Source organism: Amblyomma mixtum, chromosome 4, assembly GCF_055824585.1.
Source record: "Amblyomma mixtum isolate Tamu chromosome 4, ASM5582458v1, whole genome shotgun sequence".
Classification (NCBI taxonomy): domain Eukaryota; kingdom Metazoa; phylum Arthropoda; class Arachnida; order Ixodida; family Ixodidae; genus Amblyomma; species Amblyomma mixtum.
In genome coordinates, this window is record NC_143015.1 from 39413755 (window position 1) to 39438801 (window position 25047).

The 25047-nt window shown below is 49.8% G+C and overlaps 1 protein-coding gene across 1 annotated transcript in view; it reads right to left on the reverse strand.

The window, feature by feature from the left end:
- The window catches only part of LOC149346289 (calcium-activated chloride channel regulator 3A-1-like), a 297787-nt gene that overhangs the window by 58315 nt on the left and 214425 nt on the right, over positions 1 to 25047 (reverse strand). The window contains exons 10-11 of the mRNA XM_089541280.1: positions 10650 to 10926; positions 9781 to 9954 (exon numbers count right to left, since the gene is read on the reverse strand). Of these exons, the coding sequence (XP_089397406.1) occupies positions 9781 to 9954; positions 10650 to 10926 (451 nt within the window). The remainder of the gene's footprint in view (positions 1 to 9780; positions 9955 to 10649; positions 10927 to 25047) is intronic.

Consider the following 25047-nt stretch of genomic DNA (forward strand, 5'->3'; position numbering starts at 1 on the left):
TCTACCAACACCTTATTGACGGTCTTCCGACAATTGGCCACCGTTATCCAAAAGACTCAAGTGCATAGAAAGTCTTTACACTTCTTATCAACCACATACCGACAATGGCTACCAACACCCTATCAACGGTCTTCCGACAATTGGCCACCGTTATTCAAAAGACCCAAGTACGAAGAAAGTATAATTCCTACATCAACTTTTGGAAAAGTGTATGTTAACTACACAGTACAACACTTTTACCAACATAGGTTTATCACTTCAAAATCATTTTGTGAACACTATCCTGGAGTGCTTAAAGAATAATAGAAGCAAAATGCAAATTATTACATTTATTGTGCACAAGTGTACATACGCGCTACAACACATGCATGATGCATCAAAATATTTTATGGAGAACAATAGAGGAACAGAATATTGCCTTCGGCACACTTCCCCTCAGTTCCCTCTGAGTAACAATGACTGACACACAGCAATTGAAAAACATAACAGGTTTTAATTCACGATGTTTCGGCTGGAGGACCAGCCTTTTTCGAGTATAGTATAGCATTCGAAACAAAAGCTGTGTGCTTCAAATGCTGTAGTACACTTGAAAACGGCTGGCCCTCCAACCAAAACGTCGTCAATTAAATCCCGTTAGGTTTTTCTTACATATATACGAGATGTTTCAGGGAAGACTAAGTAATTTTCAAAAAACAGGTATTTTGAGATGAATGTACGGCTTTTTCAGCATAGTATTACCAGTGTTGGCAGGCACCAGAAAACTTGTGAAGAGTCTTACGTAGTAAGCTGGTTAGGTAATTTTTATTAATTCACTATCTGAAACTTTGTCAAAACATTAAGTTGGGCTAGTTGGTAACGGCTTGAAGGAATCATACTCTTAGCGGTAAGAACACACACAACACCAAGACACGCACACACAGGACACCCGCTAGACTTCAACTATCTTTACTGGACACTTGTACGACATAAATATGTATCACTGAGCACACGCAGGTGCCTCGTCATCGGCATCAGGCCTAACTACGCCCTCCCCTCTCCTCCAAGGCATACGGTTGCGCCGATAAACAATCCCTTTTTCTGCCAATGCCAGGTAGGGAGTGCTTACACACATGTCACCCGCCTCTTGAATACGAAAAGCCTGGGAGCCGAGAAAAAAGAAAGAGAAATTATCGAAGTCTTTCGTATTCAAGAGGCGGGTGACATGTGTAAACACTCCCTCCCTGGCGTTGGCAGAAAAAGAGATTGTTTATCAGCGCAACCCCGTATGCCTTGGAGGAGAGGGGAGGGCGTAGTTAGACCTGTTGCGGATGACGAGGCACCTGCGTGTGCTCAGTGATACATGTTTATGTCGTACAAGTGTCCAGTAAAGATAGTTGAAGTCTAGCGGGTGTCCTGTGTGTGTTTGGTGTTATGTGTGTTTCTTGCTGCTAAGAATATGATTCCTTCACTATCAGAGTTAGGCGTCTAGTTGCCATTAGAGATTTGTAGCAGTTACATGCACTGGAGGGGTTTCTTTCCCTGTGTGCTTTCAAAAGCGCATGTATTTTCGCACGATGCAGCCAAATTTTGTCGAGCCACAGCGGCGAAAGTAATCATGTTTTGTACATTCCAGAAACTGATATTATTACGGGGGGTTAGCCCAGCGGTAGACGGCACAGGCCACAGTCAGAAGGCACACCGAGCTAGGTCACTCCAGCACAAACTGCCACGTCCTCGTCGTCGTTCACTGCCGAACGTCCCAAAACAACGTCGTCTTCTCCTAGCAACTATGCACCGTATCACTACCCCCCCCCTCCTCCGCCGGGCGGAAGGAAGCACAGTCCCTAGGTGTCCTAAGATGGTGGGTTTGGATGGTAGGGCTTAAGACGGGCGACGTGTACGAGCTGTGTGGAGGAGGCCGCACGAGGAGTGTGGGGTTGCAGGGGCGCGATCTCGTAGGTGACATCGCTCAGTTGCCGCAAGACGCGGTAAGGACCCACGTAACGAGGCAGCAACTTCTCACACAGGCCCACACGACGTGCAGGGAGCCAGAGGAGTACGAGGGAGTCGGGAGGGTAATGGGCGTCACGGTGATGAAGGTCGTACCGTCGTTTTTGAGCGACTTGTGAAGCGTCGAGGCGATCACGAGCGATTTGGCGGGCGACGTCAGCTCGGGCAATGGCGTCACAAGCGTAACTGCTGGTACAAGGGTCGTGAGGCAGGAGGCTGTCGAAGGGTAGCAACGGGTCGCGGCCAAAGAGCAGGTAGAAGGGAGAGTAGCCGGTGGTATCGTGGCGTGTGGAATTGTAGGCGAACGTCACGAAAGGTAAACTGACGTCCCAGTCTCGATGGTGGTCTGAGACATACATAGACAGCATGTCCGTCAGGGTGCGATTAAGACGCTCAGTAAGGCCGTTGGTCTGAGGATGGTAGGCCGTCGTGAACTTGTGGCGGGTAGAGCAGGAGCGCAGAAGGTCGTGGACCACTTTAGAAAGAAAGCAGGGGCCGCGATCCGTAAGCAGTTGACGAGGACCGCCATGAAGTAGGACGACGTCATGGAGAAGAAAGTCGGCGACATCGGAGGCACAGCTGGTAGGGATAGCGCGCGTGATAGCGTACCGGGTAGTGTAATCGGTCGCAACGGCAATCCACTTGTTCCCGGATGTTGATGGGGGAAAAGGACCAAGCAGGTCGAGACCAACACGGAAAAATGGGTCAGTCGGGATGTCGATGGGCTGAAGCTGGCCACTGGGTGGAAGTGGGGGCGTTTTCCGACGCTGGCATTGATCACAAGCAGCAACATAACCGCGGACAGAGCGGTAAAGGCCAGGCCAGAAGAACCGCCTGCGCACGCTGTCGTACGTGCGTGACACGCCTAGGTGCCCGGCAGTAGGAGCGTCATGAAGTTGGGCAAGTACTGTGGAGCGGAGATGGGTCGGGACGACGAGCAGGAGGTCGGCGCCATCTGGGTGCATATTGCGCCGGTACAAAATATCGTGATGCAGCACGAACATTCGTAGAGCAGGATCGGAAGAGTCGCTGCGGAGGCGGTCGACTATGAGGCGCAGAGTTGGATCACGGCGCAGCTCGTCACCAATGTTCAGAAAGTCTGATACGGACAGTACACAGTCGTCGGTATCACCGGGGTGGGAGTCAGGGGGACCGACAGGATGGCGGGACAGACAGTCAGCGTCTTGGTGCAGCTGGCCGGACTTGTAGACAACATTAAATGTGTATTCTTGCAAACGCAAGGCCCAGCGACCCAGACGTCCTGTAGGGTCTTTAAGAGAGGACAGCCAACACAAAGCATGGTGATCCGTAACTACGCAGAAGGGCCTTCCAAACAAATAAGGGCGGAATTTTGTTAACGCCCAAACAAGAGCAAGGCACTCCCGCTCCGTAATAGAGTAGTTACGTTCGGAAGGAGAGAGCAGGCGGCTGGCGTAAGCAATCACACGAAAGTGCTCGTGTTGCCGCTGCGCAAGAATGGCGCCAATACCATGGCCACTGGCGTCTGTGCGAAGTTCCGTAGGCGCAGATGGGTCGAAATGGGCCAACACAGGTGGAGCCTTGAGGGCCGCAACAAGTGCCGTGAAGGAGCGAGCTTGGTCAAGGCCCCAGGAGAAAGGGACATCCTTCTTCAGGAGGGTGGTAAGGGGACGGGCCGTGTCGGCGAAGTTCGGGATAAACCGGCGAAAATACGAGCAGAGCCCGAGGAAACTGCGCACATCGCTCGAGGAACGGGGAGTGGGGAACTCACGAACGGCACGAACTTTGTCAGGGTCGGGCTTTACACCAGACGCATCAACCAAGTGGCCGAGGACCTTAATTTGGCGCTGGCCAAAGGTGCACTTCTTGGAGTTCAGTTGGAGACCAGCGCGACGGAAGACCGCAAGGATAGTAGCAAGACGGCGTATGTGGCTTTCGAACGTTGAGGAGAAAACGACAACGTCATCTAGGTAGCACAAGCACGTTGTCCATTTGAAGCCACGCAGAAGCGAGTCCATCATGCGCTCGAAGGTGGCAGGAGCGTTGCAGAGGCCGAAAGGCATAACTTTGAATTGGTACAGGCCATCGGGGGTGATAAAGGCAGTCTTCTCACGATCCCGTTCGTCAACAGCGATTTGCCAGTAGCCGGAACGGAGATCAATAGAAGAAAAGTAGCTGGCCCCATGAAGACAGTCGAGGGCGTCATCAATTCTCGGAAGAGGATAGACGTCTTTCTTCGTTACTTGATTAAGATGACGATAGTCGACACAGAAGCGCCAGCTGCCATCTTTCTTTTTGACCAACACTACAGGGGATGCCCAAGGGCTGCTAGAAGGCTCGATAATGTTGTTCGCCAGCATCTTGTCCACCTCGGTTTGGATGACATGGCGCTCAGGAAGAGAAACACGATAGGGCCTTCTGTGTATAGGGCTGGCATCGCCCGTATTGATGCGATGGGTCACGACAGAAGTTTGGCCAAGAGGACGATTCCCGAAATCGAAGACATCACTGTAGGAATCTAAAAGGGCGCAGAGGGCGTTGGCGTGGTCAGGTGGCAAATCCGCCGCGATCATCGCAAAAGTAGGGTCCGGGCGTGAAGCGGCCGAGCGGGGAAGGGCATGGAGATCAGCGTTAGGCGCAGCTGTTAAAGCAGAAACTGTACATTCGGCCAATGGAACCAGTTCAGCGAGCGCGATGCCACAGGGTAAAACTTGGGGAGAGAGACTGAAGTTCAGAATCGGAAGGTAGGTGCGGTTGCCGGTGACGGTCAGGACTGTGTGTGGAAGGCTGACGTTACGCTGCAGGACAACGTCCTTGATTGGGTACGTGAAGTAGACACCGTCAGGAACGGCGGAAAACGGGGACATAGGGACATAAACTGCAGCGTCACGCGGCAAGCGAGTAAATTCAGCGGCACGTAAGCGAGGCGGCTTGGTATCGGCGCTTTCGGAGCAGAGCGGCAAGTCCAAACGAAGAAGGGCAGTGGCGCAATCAATTAGAGCCGCGTGCGTCGTTAAAAAGTCGATACCGAGGATACATCGTGGGGACAATGGTCGAGGACAGTGAACGCGACAGGGGTTGTACGACCAGCAATGGAAACACGCGCAGTGCACAGTCCAACAACGGCAGCAGCACTTCCGTCGGCGACGCGAACGGCTGAGGAAACGGCAGGTGTCACAACCTTCTTCAGACGACGGCGAAACGAGGAGCTCAGGACAGAAATTTGGACGCCAGTGTCAATAAGCGCGGTAACTGGTGCACCGTCCACGCAGATATCGAGAAGGTTGCGGCGAGGAGCGAGGGTCAGGAGAGGATTTTCGGGCCGGGTCATCAATGCAGCATCACCTCCGGCAGCTGCATTGATTAGTTTTCCGAGTGAGAGCCAGGTAAGGGTGGAGTGGACGGGCGTCGAAATTGCGGCGAACGAGAGCGGCGGATCTGAGGGGAAGGCGAGCGGCTGGACCTTCGCGGGGCCGAAGTGTCAAAAGCGTGCGGAGACTCAGCCCGAGAAGACGTCTGGCGTGGTTCGAAGCCGGCACGGCGATCATAATTGGAACTAGGTCCGTAGTCTGCACGACGATCGTAAGTGGAACGGAGGTGACGTGGCGAAAACCAACGGCTGCGGCAGTGACGGAAAATGTGGCCGACACGCGAACAGGTGAAGCAGATTGGGCGGTCGTCCGGGGTGCGCCAATCCGCAGGATTCCGGTAGCGGTAACGTGGTAGTACGGTCGGAGTCGGTGAAGCAGCAGCAACCAGTGGAGCGGTGTTTGGCAAACAGGGCGACGCAGACGGCAGGCCAGAATTGAGGCCCACGTTCGCAAACTCCTGGCGAACGACGGCCTGGATCAGCGCAATCGTAGAGTCGGCCGGTTGAGGGGCGAAGGTGACAGCTTCCAGTTCTCTGCGGACGATTCTAGTTAAATTGGCAGGATGGGACGGTTGTCGCAGTGTTGGCAGGTCTTCGCAGGAGGATGTCGCCGCAGTGTTCGGAAGGCGATCAAAACGAGGAGCAATACGGCGATGTTTTGCCTGCTCGAATTGCCGGCATACCTGGAGGACGGAGTCAACCGTTGCACAATCTTTACAAAGAAGAAGGTTGAATGCATCATCAGCAATCCCCTTCAGGATGTGGCCCACCTTGTCGGTCTCTGGCATGGCGCTGTCTACTTTTCGGCACAGAGCGAGGACGTCCTGGATGTAGGAGAGGTATGACTCCGTAGATGACTGTGCTCGAGAAGCGAGGTCTTTTTTAGCACCCAGCTTGCGTCCAATTGGTTTGCCAAATAAGTCTCTGAGCTTTTCTTTGCAGTTGTCTCAAGAGGTGAGGTCTTCCTCATGCGTCTCAAACCAGACGCGCGCCGTGCCCGCCAGGTAGAAAATAACGTTAGCAAGCATGAGCGTCGCGTCCCAGCGGTTGTGCTTGCTGACTCGCTCATACATGGCGAGCCAATCCTCGACATCGACGTCATCGGTGCCACAAAAGGTACCTGGGTCGCGAGGCTGCGCCACGACAACGGTCGGCGCTGGTGGTGATGCTGCGGCCGGAGGTGGGTTGGACGGCATCTCCCCAGCACCTCCACCAAATGTTACGTGGCGGCCAGCCGAAGAATGAGACGTGGTGAACCATGAAGGAGAGATGATTTTTAATGGCCGCTGGCCTAGCGCGAGCGCTCCGTCCCGCGCCACTGCCAGCTTCGTCTTCGTCACACTACCCGGGGCCTCCGAGCGATCGTCCCGATCGGTGACGAACAGACGGCGAAATGGCGATGGTCTTGAGTGCGGGGTTGAACGGTATGTAGAAGATGGTGTAGTGCTGGCCGCCACGATGAGAAAGATGAGAGAATGAGTCCCGGTCCACGAAGCATCCGGGCTGTAGGGTGCCAGGAGCTGACGGCCGAGGCCCTTGGACGCACCGAACGGCAGGGGCAGGGGGCGGTGTCCTCATGTGTGGCCAGGGTCTTGGGTCGGTCGGGTCTCGGGTCGGTCGGGTCTCGGGTCGGTCGGGTCGGTCGGGTCTTGGGTCGTCGTGTCTTGTGGTCCGGGCGGGGGACGGGGCTGGGGTGAGCGGCGAGGTCGGTTCAGGTCAAGCGGGCTGGGGCATGGCCGGGCGGCGCGGACCAGGCACTCACGGCCGACGTCCACGGCAGGCACAGGACACCGAAGCTCCGGGACCAGGATGGCGATGAAGGGACCCGCGCACCTCACACCAAATATTACGGGGGGTTAGCCCAGCGGCAGACGGCACAGGCCACAGTCAGAAGGCACACCGAGCTAGGTCACTCCAGCACAAACTGCCACGTCCTCGTCGTCGTTCACTGCCGAACGTCCCAAAACAACGTCGTCTTCTCCTAGCAACTATGCACCGTAACACTATGGCTACTATGAACAACTGGCTAAAAGTCTCTAACTGCAACCAGTTGCAAACCTGTGTTAGTTAAAAAGTTAATTATCAGAAATTAGTTAACCAGCTTACTAAATACACCTCACCGGCTTTCTGGTGTCTGATAACACTGGTAATATTATGCAGCAAAAGCCATATTTTTGAAAACTACTTATTCTTCCCTGAAACACCTGGTGCATATAAATACTGCTCACTTTCCTGTACAACACAGGAACGAAATAATTTCTTCTGTAACATGAAAGTTCCATGAGCCACATAACAAACCCGTGGAAAAAAACTGCATGCATACACACACATCTCTCCAAAACAGCTAAAAAATCCCACACAGTGAAACAATGCTTACACTGTCTTAAGACCAACATTAAAGGCTGCGAACACTAGCGAATTAAAAGTCAAACAGATGCCAAACATATTGTCACGTTGTAGTGACGGCAGTCCAGCGGTCAGGAAGAAACCAGAAAGACTTGCAAACGAAGCTCTTTATTTGGGCTGACTTGCGCCCGCAAAAGAACTGAATCACTCGGTGGCGGCGTAAGCAACAAGCGTGCTCGTCAATCGTCGAACTACGAATGCCCGCTGCTCGCGGCATCGTTCAATTTAAAGCCGGCAAGGAAACTTCGAGATAACAGGTCGAGATCATCTAGAGTAATCTAGAAACACGTAGATGCAGCTGTTCATGGCTGTGAACAATCGAGATAAGTCCGGTCGCTTCTCGCGTCACGAACAAAAATGATAACAGCCCTTTCCTGCAGCCTTGAGCGTGAACGAACAAACAATACAATGATACGTGGCATTACCCCCCTTCCAAAGAAGCATCGTCTCGATGCTTTAAAATGAAAATAAACACGGAAAATAAAACTTCGAGTGCTTTAGCGTTCATAATATGGCTTCAGGCGTACGACATGTACGACTTCCGGGCGTGGGCGGCGTCGCTGAGATGCTGTCGTGGCGTCGGGGATGACTTCATAGTCGAGGTCACCGATCCGACGGAGAACCCTGTACAAGTACTAGGACTACTCAGAACAGTAGCTAATAAACATAGGGGGATGAAGGAGCAATATCTCTGCCGTATAGTGCAAGCCTTTATAATCAGCCGCATTACATACTCTCTACCCTACTGCAACCTGAAGGCAAGAGAGGTAGAATCGGTTAATGCGACCACTAGAACGGTCTAGAGAACAGTTCGGGGCCTTCCCAGATACACCAAGACTGAAAAGCTACTCGAACTGGGCATATACAACACACCAGAACTGATAAAGGCGCATAAGGAAGCACAAATATTGAGGCTCTCAGCTTCTACTGCAGGCCGTATGGTACTATACAGACTAGGGATGGAGCCGGTGTTCGTCCCTAGCTGCAGTGAGATGCTGCCGATCACAGACAGCACATTAAAATCCTACCTCTCCCAAAAAACATGACGGTGGAAAGGCATGCAGCTAGGAGAGCGCACCGTGCTCAAAGAATCGAAGACCAATACAGTAGCGACCCAGCTGCAGTTTATGTGGACGCGGCCCGAGCAAAGGAAGACAAGTACTTTGCCACCATGGTGCGAGCGACAGAAGACTAGCTCAGGTTCTTTGCTATAGCAACAGTAACTTCAGCAACCAAAGCCGTAGAAGTAGCCATTGCCTTAGCTCTCAGGGACGAGAGCGTAGGCACAATAATTACCGACTCTACGATTGCAATCCAAAATTATAACAAAGGCCTGATTTGCTCTGCAGCCGCAGGACTAATCAAATACAGCCAAATAATGAGCCGCGTAGAAATTGTTTGTGTCCCTGCACACGAGGGAAATGCGGGAAACGAGAAGGCGAACCGATATGCCCGAGCTATAGCAAACCGGGAGGGATCGGGGAGTGTCCCGGAGTCCCACATCAACGAAACTTTCACTTATCGAGAAATGACCAATCAGCTGCGTGAGGCGCGGATACTTTACCCTGCACCTCACCATAATATTTTTAAAGAAAACAAGCCAGAAACCTACGTAGGGCCCAAACTTGGACAGTCATGACCCCCATTCTTATGTCTAAAATTATCACACAACCCATCAATCCCAACTGCTTACACTGCGGTAACATAGCAACAGACGAACATATCCTATGGGGCTGTAAGGAAAATCCACCTCCAAAAGACCTTCGTCCGGTTCCCTCCCGGGAGGCCTGGCTAAAGCTCCTGAGGGAGCCTCACGAGAACACGCAAGCCAAGCTTGCGCACTGGGTGGGAAAGGTCGCACTCCGTTAGGGGGCCATTCATCGCGCCCCATTGATGTGTTATATCAATAAAGTTTCTCCAATCCAATGAGGGGCAGCCCGCGTGATTACAGCCAGGTCTCAAGTTGGCTCCTTAGTACGTGTGGAGCTTATGCGAGTGTCTCAGCGGGTTAATGTACCGAGCTCATGGAAACTCACCCGTCGCCGCATGAAGGAAATGCGTGGTGAGGAAAGTGCTCGAGCTACGAATAGGGTAGGCCAGGTGCGTAGATTTCTGGTTAGAGACCTCCGCCACGACGACGTATCGTCCCTTGCCTCTGTACTGGGCGAAGTAGGCGCTGTAGGTTCCGTCATTGGGGTGGACGTCGGCGTCTGCGAAACAGTTGAGGAAAGGCACATGGCAACAGAAATAAGCAACGAAGGAAGACAGACAGACAAAAGAGAAAGAAAGGAACATGGTAGGAAAGAAGGAAGGATGGAAAAAAGATGGAAGGAGGACTAAAGGAAGGAGCAAGAAAGGAAGTAAGGAAAGAAGGAAGGAAAATACCAAGCAAAAAAGGCGAGAAAGTAGAAGGAAGAAAGAGAGAGACAGAGGAAGATGCAAATAAGCAGGAACAATGCCAGGAAGACGGGAAAACAGGAAAAGTCCATGAAACAGACGTAACAGTTTGTTATTTATGGTTCAGAGCATTGAGGGACTTTGGTTATGAGAAAAATCCGCATCATGTGCTTCGGGCTTTTCAGAATCATTATTAGAGAATTAACACAAACCTTGGACATCAAAAGAAGAAATTCGATAGTCTCGTATTCTCTTTTTATCACGTCTTTTGATCTTTTACTAGCATGATATGCCCCTGCTTGTGTTGTTATAAGGTAGTTTCAGGTGTTTTGCAATTCGTTCAACTTTCTTGTGTGGCTCACCACAAACAGTTGAGACGAAAAGATGCAGGACAAAGTCCGAGCGCAGTCCTTGTTTAATGAGGCAAGTCCAGCTTTTTAGCCGCTGTAAATGTTACACTGGGAAAGAGGGTCGAATGCTTATTACCATATCTAGCAATAGCACTTACGACTTCCGTTGTCATGAAGGCGGATCTTTATCACGTTGGGATCGTCCTGCGGGGAGTAAACTGTGGCGATGACCACGGCGTCCAGGACCACCTTCTTGCCCTTGGTGACCTTGGCATAGATGATCCCTTCGTTAGGCTTCTCTACGACAAAGTTGCCCATCTTGCATGAGATTCGCAACGGCTCGTCCTCTTTTTTTCTGGGTTCCGACTCGACCCGGATGTTGACCTTCACTAGGGCCGGGGTGGGACAAGTCAGGTGAAGTGTCCAGGTCCCAACCTTTTAAGCACGAAAAAAGTGACAGTAAGCCTTTCTAATGATGAGCCACCAGATAGCCGCCATTCAGTGCATTTAGAAGCAGCTACGCCCTTGCGCCAGCGTTTGTAAGGTAGGAGTACGAGATAGCAGATGTGGTGTAACGGTAAGCAGAGCGCTAAATGTTTTATACTTGTCCCAGCGTTCGTTTACAGGCTGCGGTATTTATTTTCAGAATGGGTAGTGCAAGACGCTGCTACGATCTGGTACTGAAAAATGCTTCATGCTTTCATCGATTTTCCGACCCAAGCAAGAGTCGAATAAAAAATGCAATTTCTTTACCAAGTGGGCTGTGGGATAATTAATTCTTACGGTAATTTTTCACTTCGGGAGATTTTTTTCTTAGAGCGAGCTTTCTCGGCGGACCGTTCATCCGGGGACCTTATTACTTCGGAGTTTATGCGCATATCTGGCAGTGCAAACCTCGGCAGTTTGCGAAGAAAACGCCACATCACCATCTTGTGTAAATACCCTACCTGGAAAACTAGACGCAGATATGGAAGAAAAAATGGCGGACACCGCCATCGGATTCTGCTATGGCGGACATTCCACGGCTACCTACGTGGATGGGGCCTGCACTTGTGTGGGCAGCGGGAATAAAGCAGGTCTTAGACAGCATGCTTAGACAGGGACGGTTATTCAGAGGTTGGAGCTAAAAACCCTAGATACTATGGAGAGCTATTCCAGACAGGAGGTCGCAGTCAGAACCAACAGGGGGACAGGACAAAACCACCCCAGTGACAACAGGACGCAGAAACCTGAAGTCAGGAGGGAGACGGAGTACTCAGGTGCATACGGCTGGTGTATCAAACATAATAGAGATAACAGAGAAACATAATAGAGATAATAGAGCAGGCAAACGGAGACAGGCGAGCATCAATCGGGACTTTCCCAGGGAGGACAAAGGAGGCGGTGCTAAGCAATACGGAAGGCAAAACAGTCGCAGGACGTGTTAGTTGCTGTGGCAACTGTAGCACCGGGACTGAACGATGTCCTCAACAGTGGCGCTGCATAAGTGGTGGAAAGATTACCGCACAGAGTTGACGATAGAAAGGCAACCGTAAAGCATGTGCAAACCGTGGTGTGCACACTGCATTACCGGAGGTACTAAGACGGTACGAAGAGGCTGACAGGAATGCGGTGATTGTTAATGGGGAGATAAGTCAAGCTTGGATAAGGGCTTCGAAGTGGAAGAAATAAACAGGGAAGTGTGTGGGACAGGCATTCGCAGAGGGTTTGGACGACACGGCATCCATTCTAGTGAAAGGGTGGTGTAAGGGATCAGTGAGCCCCTGCTGATCCCAAGAAGGCGTTAGTGATGATGGCTGGCACCCGTCCTCATGTTTACGCTTTCGCAATCATTACGAGCGTCCGTCTTTCTTTCTCATGTGTCCCGTCACTGCCGGAGGCCCTCCCCCCCCCTCCCCCCCGCCCCGCGACCCCCCTCCAGCGGGAGGCAGCAGGTGGCGCTGCAGGCGGGCAGCAGCCAGAGAGGGAGCGGCCGACTCGCCCAAGCCTCCCTTTGTCCCCTTTCGGGGAAAGACGCGGGTCGCCGGTGTTTGTTTCGCGACAGGGCCGCGTCGCGAAGACGTCAAGGGGCCATAAAAGTGTTAGCACCGACACTGTTGTCGCCCTACGACGACTCGCCATGTCTTGACGGATGCCAGATGCGGCTCAATCTAGCTGCGAACGCTTCGTTCGAAGGTTCAAAGGTTCGACAGCTCCTTTGAAAAGGGAACACTGCTAGACAAAGCGGGTCCGGGCGCGCCCGGATGAATGGGAGTTGACGACAGTGCGGCTGGCTGGTGTCCGGTGACACCACCAAAGCTCTAAAGCCGGAACATCAGCGGTTGTTGGGAAACGGGCGTACGCAGGAAACGCCTCCGAACAGAGCGAAGGCCAGTTGCGTTGTGACACTGGCCGAACTCCGGGGGGCGGCTGCTGGGTCCGCAGTCCTCGGTGTTCCGATTCATATAGGAACGTGGTTCGGCGCTCCCGGTTGTTCCAGACGGTCGCAGCTGTTGTTGGGGCCAAAATTCGGGGGGCACTTTGTTGACTTAAAGTGCGGTAAGGCGAAAGCCTTAAGCGCAGTGTTGCTGCTTGTGTCACTGATGTGTGGTTAAGATGTTAAGATTCGCTTCTAAGAGTGGAACGCGACAGCGTCTTGCAACACTGCCAGGGAGTCCACAGAACGCCATCGGCCCTTCGGTTTTACGCCTTTCTCGTCAACATCCGGTCAACATCCTTTGTTCATTCCAAACCATCGAGTCGCAATGTTGCAAATTGATTTAGAGAAGGCCTTTGACCGTGTATGTCATGACATTCTTTTTAAAATCCTCGAACATGTCTGTGTTGGAGAACTTACTTTAAAAGGGGTTAAAATGGCCTATAGTAACTGTACCACGAATCTGGTTGTTAACCGAGAGCTCACAGACAGAATTGCCGTTAGAGCATCCGTGCGGCAAGGCTGCCCAATGTCACCGCTACTTTTCTCTTTGTACCTGGAGCCACTTTGCCGAAATGTAATAAATAACAGCTGTATTCGTGGTTTCGAATTGGAAGCATGTGAAATTAAAGTATTGGCTTATGCCGATGATGTGGCAGTTTTCTGTAGCGACCACAGTAGCATAGAACATGCGATGTCGGTTGTTCGTAGGTTTTGTGATGTAACCAATAGCGTTGTTAAACTGGACAAGTGTGCGGGCCTTTGGCATCGGAATTGGGCATCAGCGCCTTTGTTTCATGCAAGTGTAAAATGGTCACATGTTCCTCCGAAATACCTAGGTGTACCTCTTGACAAGTATCGAGATAACGATGACTTTTGGAAGGAGAAAATTCAAGAACTCTCCACGCGTGCACAGAAATGGTCGGGAAAGGAACTGTGTATTCACGCGCGCAAACATATGCAATGTATATCTGGTTTCAAAAGTGTGCTATTTGTTGCAGGTCCTTTCATGCTCTAGACTTAGTATTCAAAAGTTTCATCGTCTCTTCGCAGTTTTTGTTTGGCAGTCCTCATGGGAGAGGACTAAACGTGATAATTTATTTCTGCGTTTGAGAAAAGGGGTCTTTCCTTGCCACACTTGTACCTGAGGCAGGTGGTGTCAAGATTTCTGTTTCTTCGAGATAAACGCGACCCTTTTCTGCGGACGTTTATTCAAGTGAGGCTTTCTTCTGCTTTGCCAAACTATGTTATTTACAGTGTGGATGGGATGAGATACAGTGCAAGTAGGTTTTTGAAAGAAGTGGTCTTTGCTTTCCGGTTTCTTAATGCGCGCTTCAGTTTGGAATATCTTTCTAATGTTACGCGTAAGAAATTGTTAAAAGATTTGCTGGACTCTGTCTTCCCGGAGCCAATCTATCGATCTCTATAGTGGAGGCCAAGCAGGAAATGTTTTAAAAAGAGTACGAAAAATGGTGGTGCCAGCGGGTGCGAAGACGTTTTTCTTCAAGTTACACGCTGGGACGTTGCTGGTTAAAACATGGATGGATGAGAAGGGATTGTTTCTACCATATGGTGCTGACTGCTTGTTGTGTCATAAACCAGAGTCAATAGAACACGTCTTTATTGATTGCTGGGATGCGCTGCTCTTTTGGGACGTGCTCCAGCGTACAATAAAGAAAGATTTACCCTTGACGCCGTATGGGATACGATTCCTGGACGTTAAGCCGGATCTTTATAAATATGATGTAATTTTCCTGCTTGGCCTGCACAGTATTTGGCGAAGCAGGATGGCTGTACGACACTGTGATGAACATGCGCGTTCTGTCCGCGATTACTTCAAAGAAAACATATTTAAGCTACGTGAAGTGTACAAGGAGCTATGTTTTGGAGATGATGTTATCGAGTTGATGGGAGAGTTGTGTTCCCTGAAACAGTTTTGATTTTCTCAAGCGAGTGAAACACATGTCCGCTCTTGATGTTTGAGAGTGCAGCGCAGAACATCTGTTTATCATCTGTTGTAATCTGTCAAAACAGGCAATGAAGACAAAAAAAAAGAGCTGGCATGACGGAGTGGTAGCGTGGTCGTCTCGCGCTCCGGAGACCGGGGTTCGATTCCCGAGCTCGACGAGTTTCCTACTCGGTTTTGTTTATTTATCCGACCTGACTAGAAAGGTTAATTAGGTAATTAAGCAATTAACTCAACTCATTTCCACTTACTTGGAGCATCACTATACAATCCCTGTAATTGGTTGCATGCTTACTAGCCAAAGTACAATTGGCCCCGTTTGAAATTCGCGCGCTGTGACGTCACGACCGTTTCGACCAATTGAAAAGCGTGACATTTCTGTCGACAACTCCTGCTTACAACGATGAGGCATTAAAGGCTTCCGCCTTAATAATTGCCCTAATTCAGAGAACAGTAAAGGCAACGGGTCCTGGGGGGACAGGCCTACCCGGGGAAGTGTCTTGCTATGCTGTTTTTGTGTGTTTCGCTTTTCTTTCATAGGGGAGAGAGTTTGTCTAATACAGTTGAGGTGTGGGGCGTGGCACGTAACTCAGGAAGCCAATCCATTTGTGGGTCCATTCACAGAATATGCGATATTGAAGTCAAAATGTTGTCGTTTTTACACTATGTATATTTGAGAGAGCTTACGGAAATCGGAAGGTGGACCACATGGCGGCTAACCAATCGTATTAAGAGTTTAGCACGATTTCTTGCTGAAGAATGTGGGTCGGGCCCATAGGTCTTTAAAACTGGGTCCCGGAGCCAGGAAAAGGGGTTCTCGGCTACGGTCAGATTTAACACATCTTCGGCTAAGCCGAGTAGGGGCCTCCCCTAGTGTTAGCTAGTTCCATTTGTTGTGTTTCCTGCTCAACTTGTTGTAAATATGTAAATTCTTGTACCTAAAGCTTCAGTTCATATCCCCTGCCAGTCATCTGTTGTTGTCTGGCATTGCCTGCAAGACCATCTCTGACTTGGCAACTCCGCTGGAAAGAAGCGGAATATTGTCGGCTAGACCTTCAGCTTTCAAGCCGTCACCGACGGTATACGTCTGGTGCATGGAAGGAAGGGAAGACAGAACCTCGAAACTTTTACTGGTGGGACCAGAGATCGGCTGGCGGGCCCTGCAGTAGCTTTTTCAGCCACTCCGCGAAGATTCTGGACGTAAGATTAGCTGGCAGTAAAAAAGAAAGTAATAATGGAGGCTGAAACCAGCTAAGTAGCCATTCGGCGGTCAAGGAAAAAAATTATACAAAAGAAGTGTAACACAAGGATCAGTCATATAAACATACTAAGGGGTAGAAAGAGAGCGCAAAGAAGTAGGACAGCAGTTCAAGCACGATTAAATAGGTGTGTGCGCTCTACGCACGACACATCTGATGGATATAGAAGGAAATCCGTTTAGCATTGGCTATTCCTGAGAGGGGAAAAACAGAAGAGGAACTGAGAAAAAGCAGGAGGGGTAGATAATGTGATGCATCGAGGAGCAAATTTTAAGAGATTACGATCAACTTGCAAAGACATGTCTGCGTATCAGGAATAATTGTCGGTAAAAGGATATTGTTAGCGATTGTTTCCTCATGAACCAATATCAAATTCAGGCAAGGAAACAAGGGCCCAGTGAAGTGTCTCAGTGACGATATTGAAGCAGGTCGACGACGACGGCAATGAGCGATAGAACGAGTGGGAGGGGACGAAGACGACAACGAAGTTCTGTCAGTTTCTCAGTGCCGCTCGCAGCTGTTCTTTTCGATCTGTAAATGTCTTAATGTATCCTTTCCCGCAACATATTTGGTGGAGGTGCGGATTTCCCCTACGCCTGCCGACGACGGAGCTCCGCGGCGGCCGCCAGCTGCCTTCGCTAATGATGACCCAAAACGCCTCCTAGCCAACATCACCACCGGCCATGTCATCACTCGTTCTTTATCCCCCTAGTGACCCTGGGACATTTTCTGGTGCCGACAACATAGACGTCGACGACTGGATCCACATGTACGAACGCGTGAGTACCTACAGCCGCTGGGACCCGACCCTTATACACTATGTATATATATGAGAGCGTTATGTGCCTTATGGAAATTGGAGGGTGGACCACATGGCGGCTAACCAATCGTATTAAGAGTTTGGCACGATTGGTTGCTGAAGAATGTGGGTCGGGCCCATAGGTCTTTAAAACTGGGTCCCGGAGCCAGGAAAAGGGGTTCTAGGCTACGGTCAGATGTAACACATCTTCGGCTAAGCCGAGTAGGGGCCTCCCCTAGTGTTAGCTAGTTCCATGTTCTTGTGTTCCCTGCTCAACTTGTTGTAAATCAACACTATAGCCAAACGGGCGAGTTGGTGGTCCATATTGAATGCCAACAGCGCAAACGACGCAGACAGAGTAGAAGAAGTCCTGTGTTTTCTTCTACTTTGTCTGCGTCGTTTGCGCTGTTGGCATTCAAATTGTTGTAAATGTGTAAATTCTTGAACATAAAGCTTCAGTTCATATCAACTGCCAATCATCTGTTGTTGCCTGGCATTCCCTGCAAGAACATCTCTGACGTGGCAACTCCGCTGCAAAGAAGTGGAATATTGTCGGCTAGACCTTCAGCTTTCAAGCCGTCACCGACGGGACACGTCTGGTGCATGGAAAGAAGGGAAGACAAAGAACCATGAAACTTTTCGGTCGGTCGGCCGAAAGCTTGCCACTAAGAGGGACCTTGGCTCCCGAACTCAAACTTCTACGGAGTCCTATGTTTCGTGCATTCAGGACGTGTTGGCCTCTTCCACAAAGTTGACACCAACATGCCCGAGTCTGACAAAGTGGGCCACGTATTGAAGCGAATCGCCGACGATGCCTTCCACTTCCTCGTATACAAGAACTGAACTACAGTCGACGGAATTATTAAGGAATGTCGACGCTTCGAGGAAGGCAAAAACAGGCGTATTAATTAGCCAGCCGTACACACGCCTCCCCAACAAGGCTGCGACTTCCTCATGTGAAGACCTGCGGTACCGGGAAACTCCAGCGCCTCCAAAAAATGTGACGCGCATCATCCTGCGGGAGCTCGAAGCTATGTCCCCTGCCTCCCTGCATCTACCTGATGGCGACAACTACTTGCCTCTATGGTAATCTCTCTGGTACTAGCGGTCGTCCGTCAAGAGCTTGCAAACCTTGGTCTCCAGCCCGTCAGCCCCGTACGGCCTGCACCACCACCCGAAATCACTGCGATTGCTCCTGGACGACCTTCGTACTTCATTCTACGTCGACGAAGCCCTAACGAGTGGCGGACAACCGACGACAGGCCCATTTGTTTCCTCTGCCATCGCATTGGCCACATCTCCCGTCACTGTCGCAATTATTGGACCCGTCGTAGCACATACCGTCCTCTAAGCTCCCACCGCGACCACGAACAGCCCAGCCACTTCACGCGCCCTCCAGCCCAGCACAGTGCTACAGTCGACGGCCAGATGCCCCGCGACAGCCGCTCCCCGTCGCCTCTGCGTCGACAGTCTCGTTCTCCCCAACGCCGTCGCTCCTCCCCTGGCCCCTACGGACACCCGCAAGCAGAAAACTAGACCCTGCAGTGCCGGGAGGTGATGCTGCAGTACAGCCCCAGTCACAAAATCCTCGCTTAGCCCTTCGCGCACACCATAATTTGCTCGCCATTCATGTCGATGGAGTGCCTCTGAGAGCCCTCGTCGATACAGGTGCGCACGTATCCGTCATGAGTTGAACACCACGACACCGCCTCCGAAACGTACTGACCCCTGCACCTATAGCCGTTGTCCGCGTTGCCGACGGCGGTACGCCTCCTGTGGTTGGACCATGCACAGCCCGTGTGACCATATCCGGCCGCCATGCATCCGTTCTATTCTCCGTTCTGGACCAGTGCCCTCATGAAGTCATTCTTGGCCTGGACTTCCTGTCTCAGCATTCAGCTCTAATCAACTGCGCCACTACTGTTGTTCAGCTTGACCTTCCTCTTTCTGCTGAGCCGCCGTCCCCTGTTATACCTCGCCTTTGTGCTGTCGACTTTGTCCGTCGACCACCTCAAGCCGCAACTTACATTTCTTTGTTATCTGTTCCCCCTGTATCTGGTGGTCACTACGTAGTCACTCCGGAACTTGATGTCGACCTCACGCGACGCATTGCGCCGCACACAGTCTTTACAATGTCGGCAAACCGAGCGTACCTTCCGGTCATAAACTTTGGCTCGTCCGTCCAACCGCTCCCGCAAGGCATCTCACTCGCCACGCTGTGCCCTGCTGCCGAATGGGTCATTTCAGTGGTGGACAGCTGCTTACCTTCCACTCATCAATGCCAGTTGCCTGTGGCCCCATCAATAGAGAAACGAACGGACGACTACGCCGTCATGATCACATCTGACCTACCGTCGATGCAAGCTCACGATCTTAGGCGCCTCTTATCTTTTCGCGACATCTTCGACTTTGATACCCGTGTTTTAGCCCGTACCTGTGTGGTGACGCATCGCATAAACACAGGTGATTTCGCTCCTCTCCGCAGACGTCTGTACCGAGTGTCCAGCGCCGAACGCACCGTCATAAATCAAGAGTTGGACAAGGTGCTCGAAAAAGACATCGTCGAGCCCTCGTCAAGCCCTTGGGTTTCACCAGTCGTCCTGGTAAAAATGGACGGCAGCTGGCGCTTCTGCGCTGATTATTGGCACCTCAACCACATCACAAAAAAAAGACGCATATCGTCTCCCGAGGATCGATGATGCATTAGATTGCCTCCATGGCGTGAAGTACTTCTCTTCAATTATCTTCGGTCGGGGTACTGGCAAATTGCGTTGATGAAAAGGACAGCGAAAAGACCGCCTTCGTGATGCCTAATGGCTTATACTAGTTTAAAGTCAAGCCGTTCGGACTCTGTACCGCCCCGGCTACCTTTGAACGAATGAGGGACTCCCTCTTCGCGGCTTTAAGTGGTCTACGTGCCTTTGTTACCTAGACGACGGTGCGGTTTTCTCGCCTACTTTTGCCACGCAACTCGAGCGCCTCTCCAATATTCTGACACTGTTCCGTAACGCCGGACTTCAGCTGAACTCATCGAAATGCAAGTTCGGTCGCCGCCAACTCACTATTCGCGGACACCTTGTTGACGCTTCTGGTGTACGCCCAGATCCCGCCAAATTAAAGCCGTGAAGTACTTTCCTCTTCCAAGATCGTCGAAAGATGTGCGCAGATTTGTCGGCTTTTGCTCGTAATTTCGCCGTTTTATCAAAGATTTCGCCGGGATCGCTCGTCCCCTCACCAACCTTCTTAAGAACGACACCCCCTTTATCTGGGGCCCTGCTCCTCGGCCCTGCCCCTTTATTTGGTAGGCATCCCACTTTGCCTTTGGACACACTCATGCCGCCTTTTTGAGTACCCACCACTGCTTACACTCAGGACGCCATCGCCCAGGCCACGCAGGCGCGCCAAATAGCTCGTAGTCGGCTTCATGCCTCTCAAGTTTCCCAGTAGTCCGCCTACGACCGCCGTCACCAGGTAGTCGAATATACCCCAGGATCACTCGTCCTTCTCTGGACGCCCTCTCGCAGCGTCGGTCTCTCCGAGAAGCTTCTTTCTCACTAGCGTGACCCTTACAGTGTTGTGCGCCGTGTCACCGACGTGAACTATGAAATTGGTCTCCTTGCGACCTCGCCATCGTACCCTTGTGCCACCACCGACATAGTCCACGTCTGCCGCCTTCAGCCTTATCACGACTCTCGTACGTCGCCACAAAACGCCGAGACGGCGTTTCAGCAGGCGGGGATCCTGAAGCGGGTCGACGGCGACGACAGTGAGCGATGGAACGAGTGGGAGGAGACGAAGACGACAACGAAGTTCTGTCTGTGTTTCTCGGTGCCGCTGGCAGCTGTTTTTTTCTATCTGCAAATATCTGTAAACATCTGTATTTCACGCACTGCATTAAGAAAATTAAATATTGATGGAAAGAAAGTTTCAGGCGTTGCACTTGCTAATGTATTCAATGCTCTTTTAACGAGCTTGGCTACCCGTGCTGTAACACGTGGTGCCGGATCTGACGCTTGCAAATATGTTCGAATTCAGAATGATGAAACAATTTTTCTGCACCCAGTAACGGTAGACGAAGTAGTGTCGGTGATAACAAATCTTAACAATGACAGTAGCTTTGACATTGATGGTATCCAAATACGGCCAGTCAAGCATGCAGTTTATATAATTGCTCCCATACTTGCTCACATCTTTAACATCTGTTTAGAAACTGCAATTTTTCCGGAAAAAAATGCAATTAGCAAAAGTTGTTGTTCTTTACAAAAAATTAGATCACAACGCCCTCGCCAACTACAGACAAATCTCTGTTTTGCCAGTGTTTTGGAAAGCATTTGAGAAAATGCTCCATCTAAGAATGTCAAATTTCATCCATAAATTTAACTTGCTAACACCATTTCAGTTTGGCTTCTGCAAAAGCAAATCAACTGAACTTGCATTACTCCAACAAAAATAATATATAATAAAGCAACCCGAAAACAAAGCTATTGCCATTGCTGTATTTGTGGACTTTTCAAAGGCTTTTGACCTGGTAAATCATAAAATCTTACTAAATAAATTACACTACTATAGCATGCGAGGAAAAGTGCTCTCGCTGTTAAGTTCTTATTTGTCGTTTAGACGGGAAGTGGTGTTCATAAATGGTATACGGTCTGAACCGAAGCCGCTCTTCTGCGGTGTCCCCCGAAGGAGTACGCTAGGGCCTCTACTCTTCAATATTTACCTAAACCATATTGTCAACATTAGCGATAATACAAAGTTTTTCATCTATGCCGATGATACGAGCGTATTTTTTTCAGGTGATAATGTTCATGAACTTATCAAACAATGTAATGCCACAATGAAAGCTCTTGAGGTCTGGTCTGCAGTTAACCTGATGCAAATAAACGAGAGTAAGACCAAACCTGTCATATTTAGGCCGAAAAATAAAGTTATCGCACCGCACGATAATATTATATTAAACTCGCGGGCTGTAGACATTGCTGAGCAGTTTAAATGCCTCGGGGTTATATTTTCTGCCAGTATGACATGGGAATATCATGCCAATTATATCTTGAAAAAAAAAAATAGCTCAAATCACTGTTGTTATAGGCCTTCTAAGATACAACTTCCCACAAAAACTAAGATGCTGGTATAAAATTCAATATTTAGCTCGCATTTAAACTATTTCCAGTTAGTGTGGGGCACTAAAACATTCACTAACCTTGAAAGTATTCATTTAATGCAAAAAAAGATATCTCCGAAATACATGTAATTTACCGTTCCGACATCCAAGTGCAGCCTTCTTTTGTCATTCCAGAGTTATTAAAGCACATAATCTTAATGAATATCGCCTCAGTGTTACTTTTAAAACAAAAATCAGGAAAATGTAACAAATCTTAAAAATTTAGCAGAACTAAGGAGAAAAGAATCAGTCTATCCAACAAGACGTGGCGAACAATGGAAAGTGCCAACACCTCGACTAAATCTTGGTAGGGAATACCTTCAGTACACTCTTCCATCTCTTCTAAATAGGTATATCTACATTAACCTCGATTTGGTTTCTTTTTCACGTCGTGAAATACATAATTTGTTTTTGAATAACAGGGTTTAAGTTTCATTATGTATACATATTGCTGTTTCGTGTATTCTCTGGTGCTTCCTTGATTTGCTTGTTTTTTTAAATTGTATAAACTCTTGTGTTGCCTCCCTGTCAATAATTAGGATTGTAGACTCGTCAAGCTGGCCAAGGGCAGCTTTTTTCTACGATTCCTTCATCTGTAATGTTAGATGGGAAATAAACTTTGAAACTTTGAAACATATTATTTCCCGCAACAGTATAAAACAGTTTGCAGGCGGTTACGATATAATTTTACTGGGCAGAAAAATGTTCACATCGATGAACTGCATGGATACACAGATTGTATCATTAAGTTAATGCTAGAACTTTGTGAGGAACGCAAACTAGCTATTGTAAATGAAGAAGCTAAATACGCGGGGGAAATCACGCACGAATACCGGAACATGCAGACGACCATTGACGTCTGCCGTAGTTCTGCAATGCTCTCTCTGGTCTCGAAAATCCGGGTAAAGTTTCATATACGGACCGCGCGCGCCGCTAGTGGTGCAGCTGTCGAAGAGGGGGAACGATTGGTTGAGCGAGCCCTGTTCGCGGCGGCTGTTTTCTGGCCAACAGGATCACATTCGCTTGGTATTTGTGCTTTCTGGGGATCGGCATTTGCGCTAGCATGGACGTTACATTACTGGTTATTACCTGAATGCTTAACTGCAACGCGAAAGGGCCGCGCTAGCACGGCTTACACCTATGGTACTTTTCAATGCATTTTTACATCTTCTTATGCTTTGGTAATGAAGGCTATCACGCACAACAGCCGAGGTCTAGGGAGCACCGCTCGGGCACGCCTGCTGTCCGTGCAGACTGAGGAGTCACTGAAGCGAGGGGACTCGCAGGGTTGCCAGATGGTTCCGACCTCACGTAGCTAAATTGGCCTCCGTAGTAGCCCAAACGTAGCCAAAAGCGAGATTTTTGCGTAGCCCAAAAGTAGCCAAAAATACTTGTTTTGGGGACCATGGTAGAGAGAGGGTGTGGTAGATGGTCCTTGGCGATCACAAAATGAACAAGGGAGGGGAAAACCGCAGGTTGCTTGAGCCAACGTTTCGACAATGGGACTTGTCTTCGTCTGGGCAAAGCGTTCATCATTGGCAGGGATTAAATAGGGCCTTTGCTCCAAGGAGGAAGGCCCCTGGGGTGGGGAAGGAAAGAGGTGTGACAGGGGATGCGTGGCAGGAAGGGGAGGGATTAATCTTGATTCGTTAAGCTGCAATAGTGGAAAAACTTATATCCGGGGGGTGTGTAATGAACAAAGGCTTTGAAGGGGCTGCGATGGGGGCGGAGGCGCTGGGTGAACCTGTAAAACTCAGATAAGAGGATTAGTCAGCGTGGTACAGGGAAATGAGAACAAGGCAAACAAAATAGGCTGGCACTGGAAGGAAAAAGAAAAGGGGGGGGGGCATTTCCAAGGAAGGACAAGGCAGGGGGGGGGGGGGGAGGGGAATGGCTTGAGTTCAGAGAAAACCAAAAGGTGGGGACGGAGGGGGTAACAGGAATGTCATGGTTTCCGAGAACTAATAGTAGGGGATTAGGAGAAAAAAAAAGGTGAACAAAGGGAGAGGGTGTGAAGGCCGGAAATGTGGTGGAAGATATGACGTGGGAAGGGTGCAAAGAGCGATAATATACTTACGCGAGGTTCTAGGAAATGGTGTGACCACGTGCAAGAGATTAGTTAATTTAAAATTATGCTAACCCTGGAATGTACCTGAGAGATTCCAGGTTTCCTCTGGACAAGTTAATCCCTGTTGGTTGCAGTGTTTTAAATTTGTGGATTAGGAATGCTTCTCTGTATTTTCTGTCCCTAGTCGATTTGAAGCCTGACTGAATTATGAACCATTTGAGTTCGTCAAATTTGTGATGGCGTTGATTAAAACGGGTCGACACTGCCTTCTGTTCATTCCGTGTTGTGTCAGCCCGGTGCCCGTTTAATCTGGCACTCATTGTTTGCCCGGTTTCTCCGATCTATTGTTTCTGGCAGAAGGAGCACTGGAGCATGTAGATAATATTGGACGATGTGCAGTCAAAACTGGTCTTTATATCGAAACTGAAATCGCTTGCCGTACTTTTAACCGTAGTGTCCCTTTGTAAATGTTTGCATGTCTTGTAAATGTTTGACGACATTTCTTAAGCATATTGAATTAATTTTCGGCAATAATATTTACACATTAGATTTCTTTCCCGCACATAATGTCTGAGGGGGTGCGCACGGCGTGTTCTTTCCGTTGTTACGTTTCGCCTCGTCATGCGCGCTAACCAGTGCGGCTAACCAGGTGCGCTAATCAGGTCCTAAAGATGAGGCCGCAGTTCCACTTTGTAGGCGCGGCAGTAGGCCATATCACCTGAGGCGGGTGACGACAGCCAGTCTGCACGCGGAAAAGAACGGCGGCGCTATATAACGCAATCGCAGCTCTAGTTTAAAAATATTTCACCTTTTAAATGTTCGCGCGCAGATTAGACACATCGACAGTGAAAGTACTTTACTGCATACTTATCCAGCCTCACATTTCA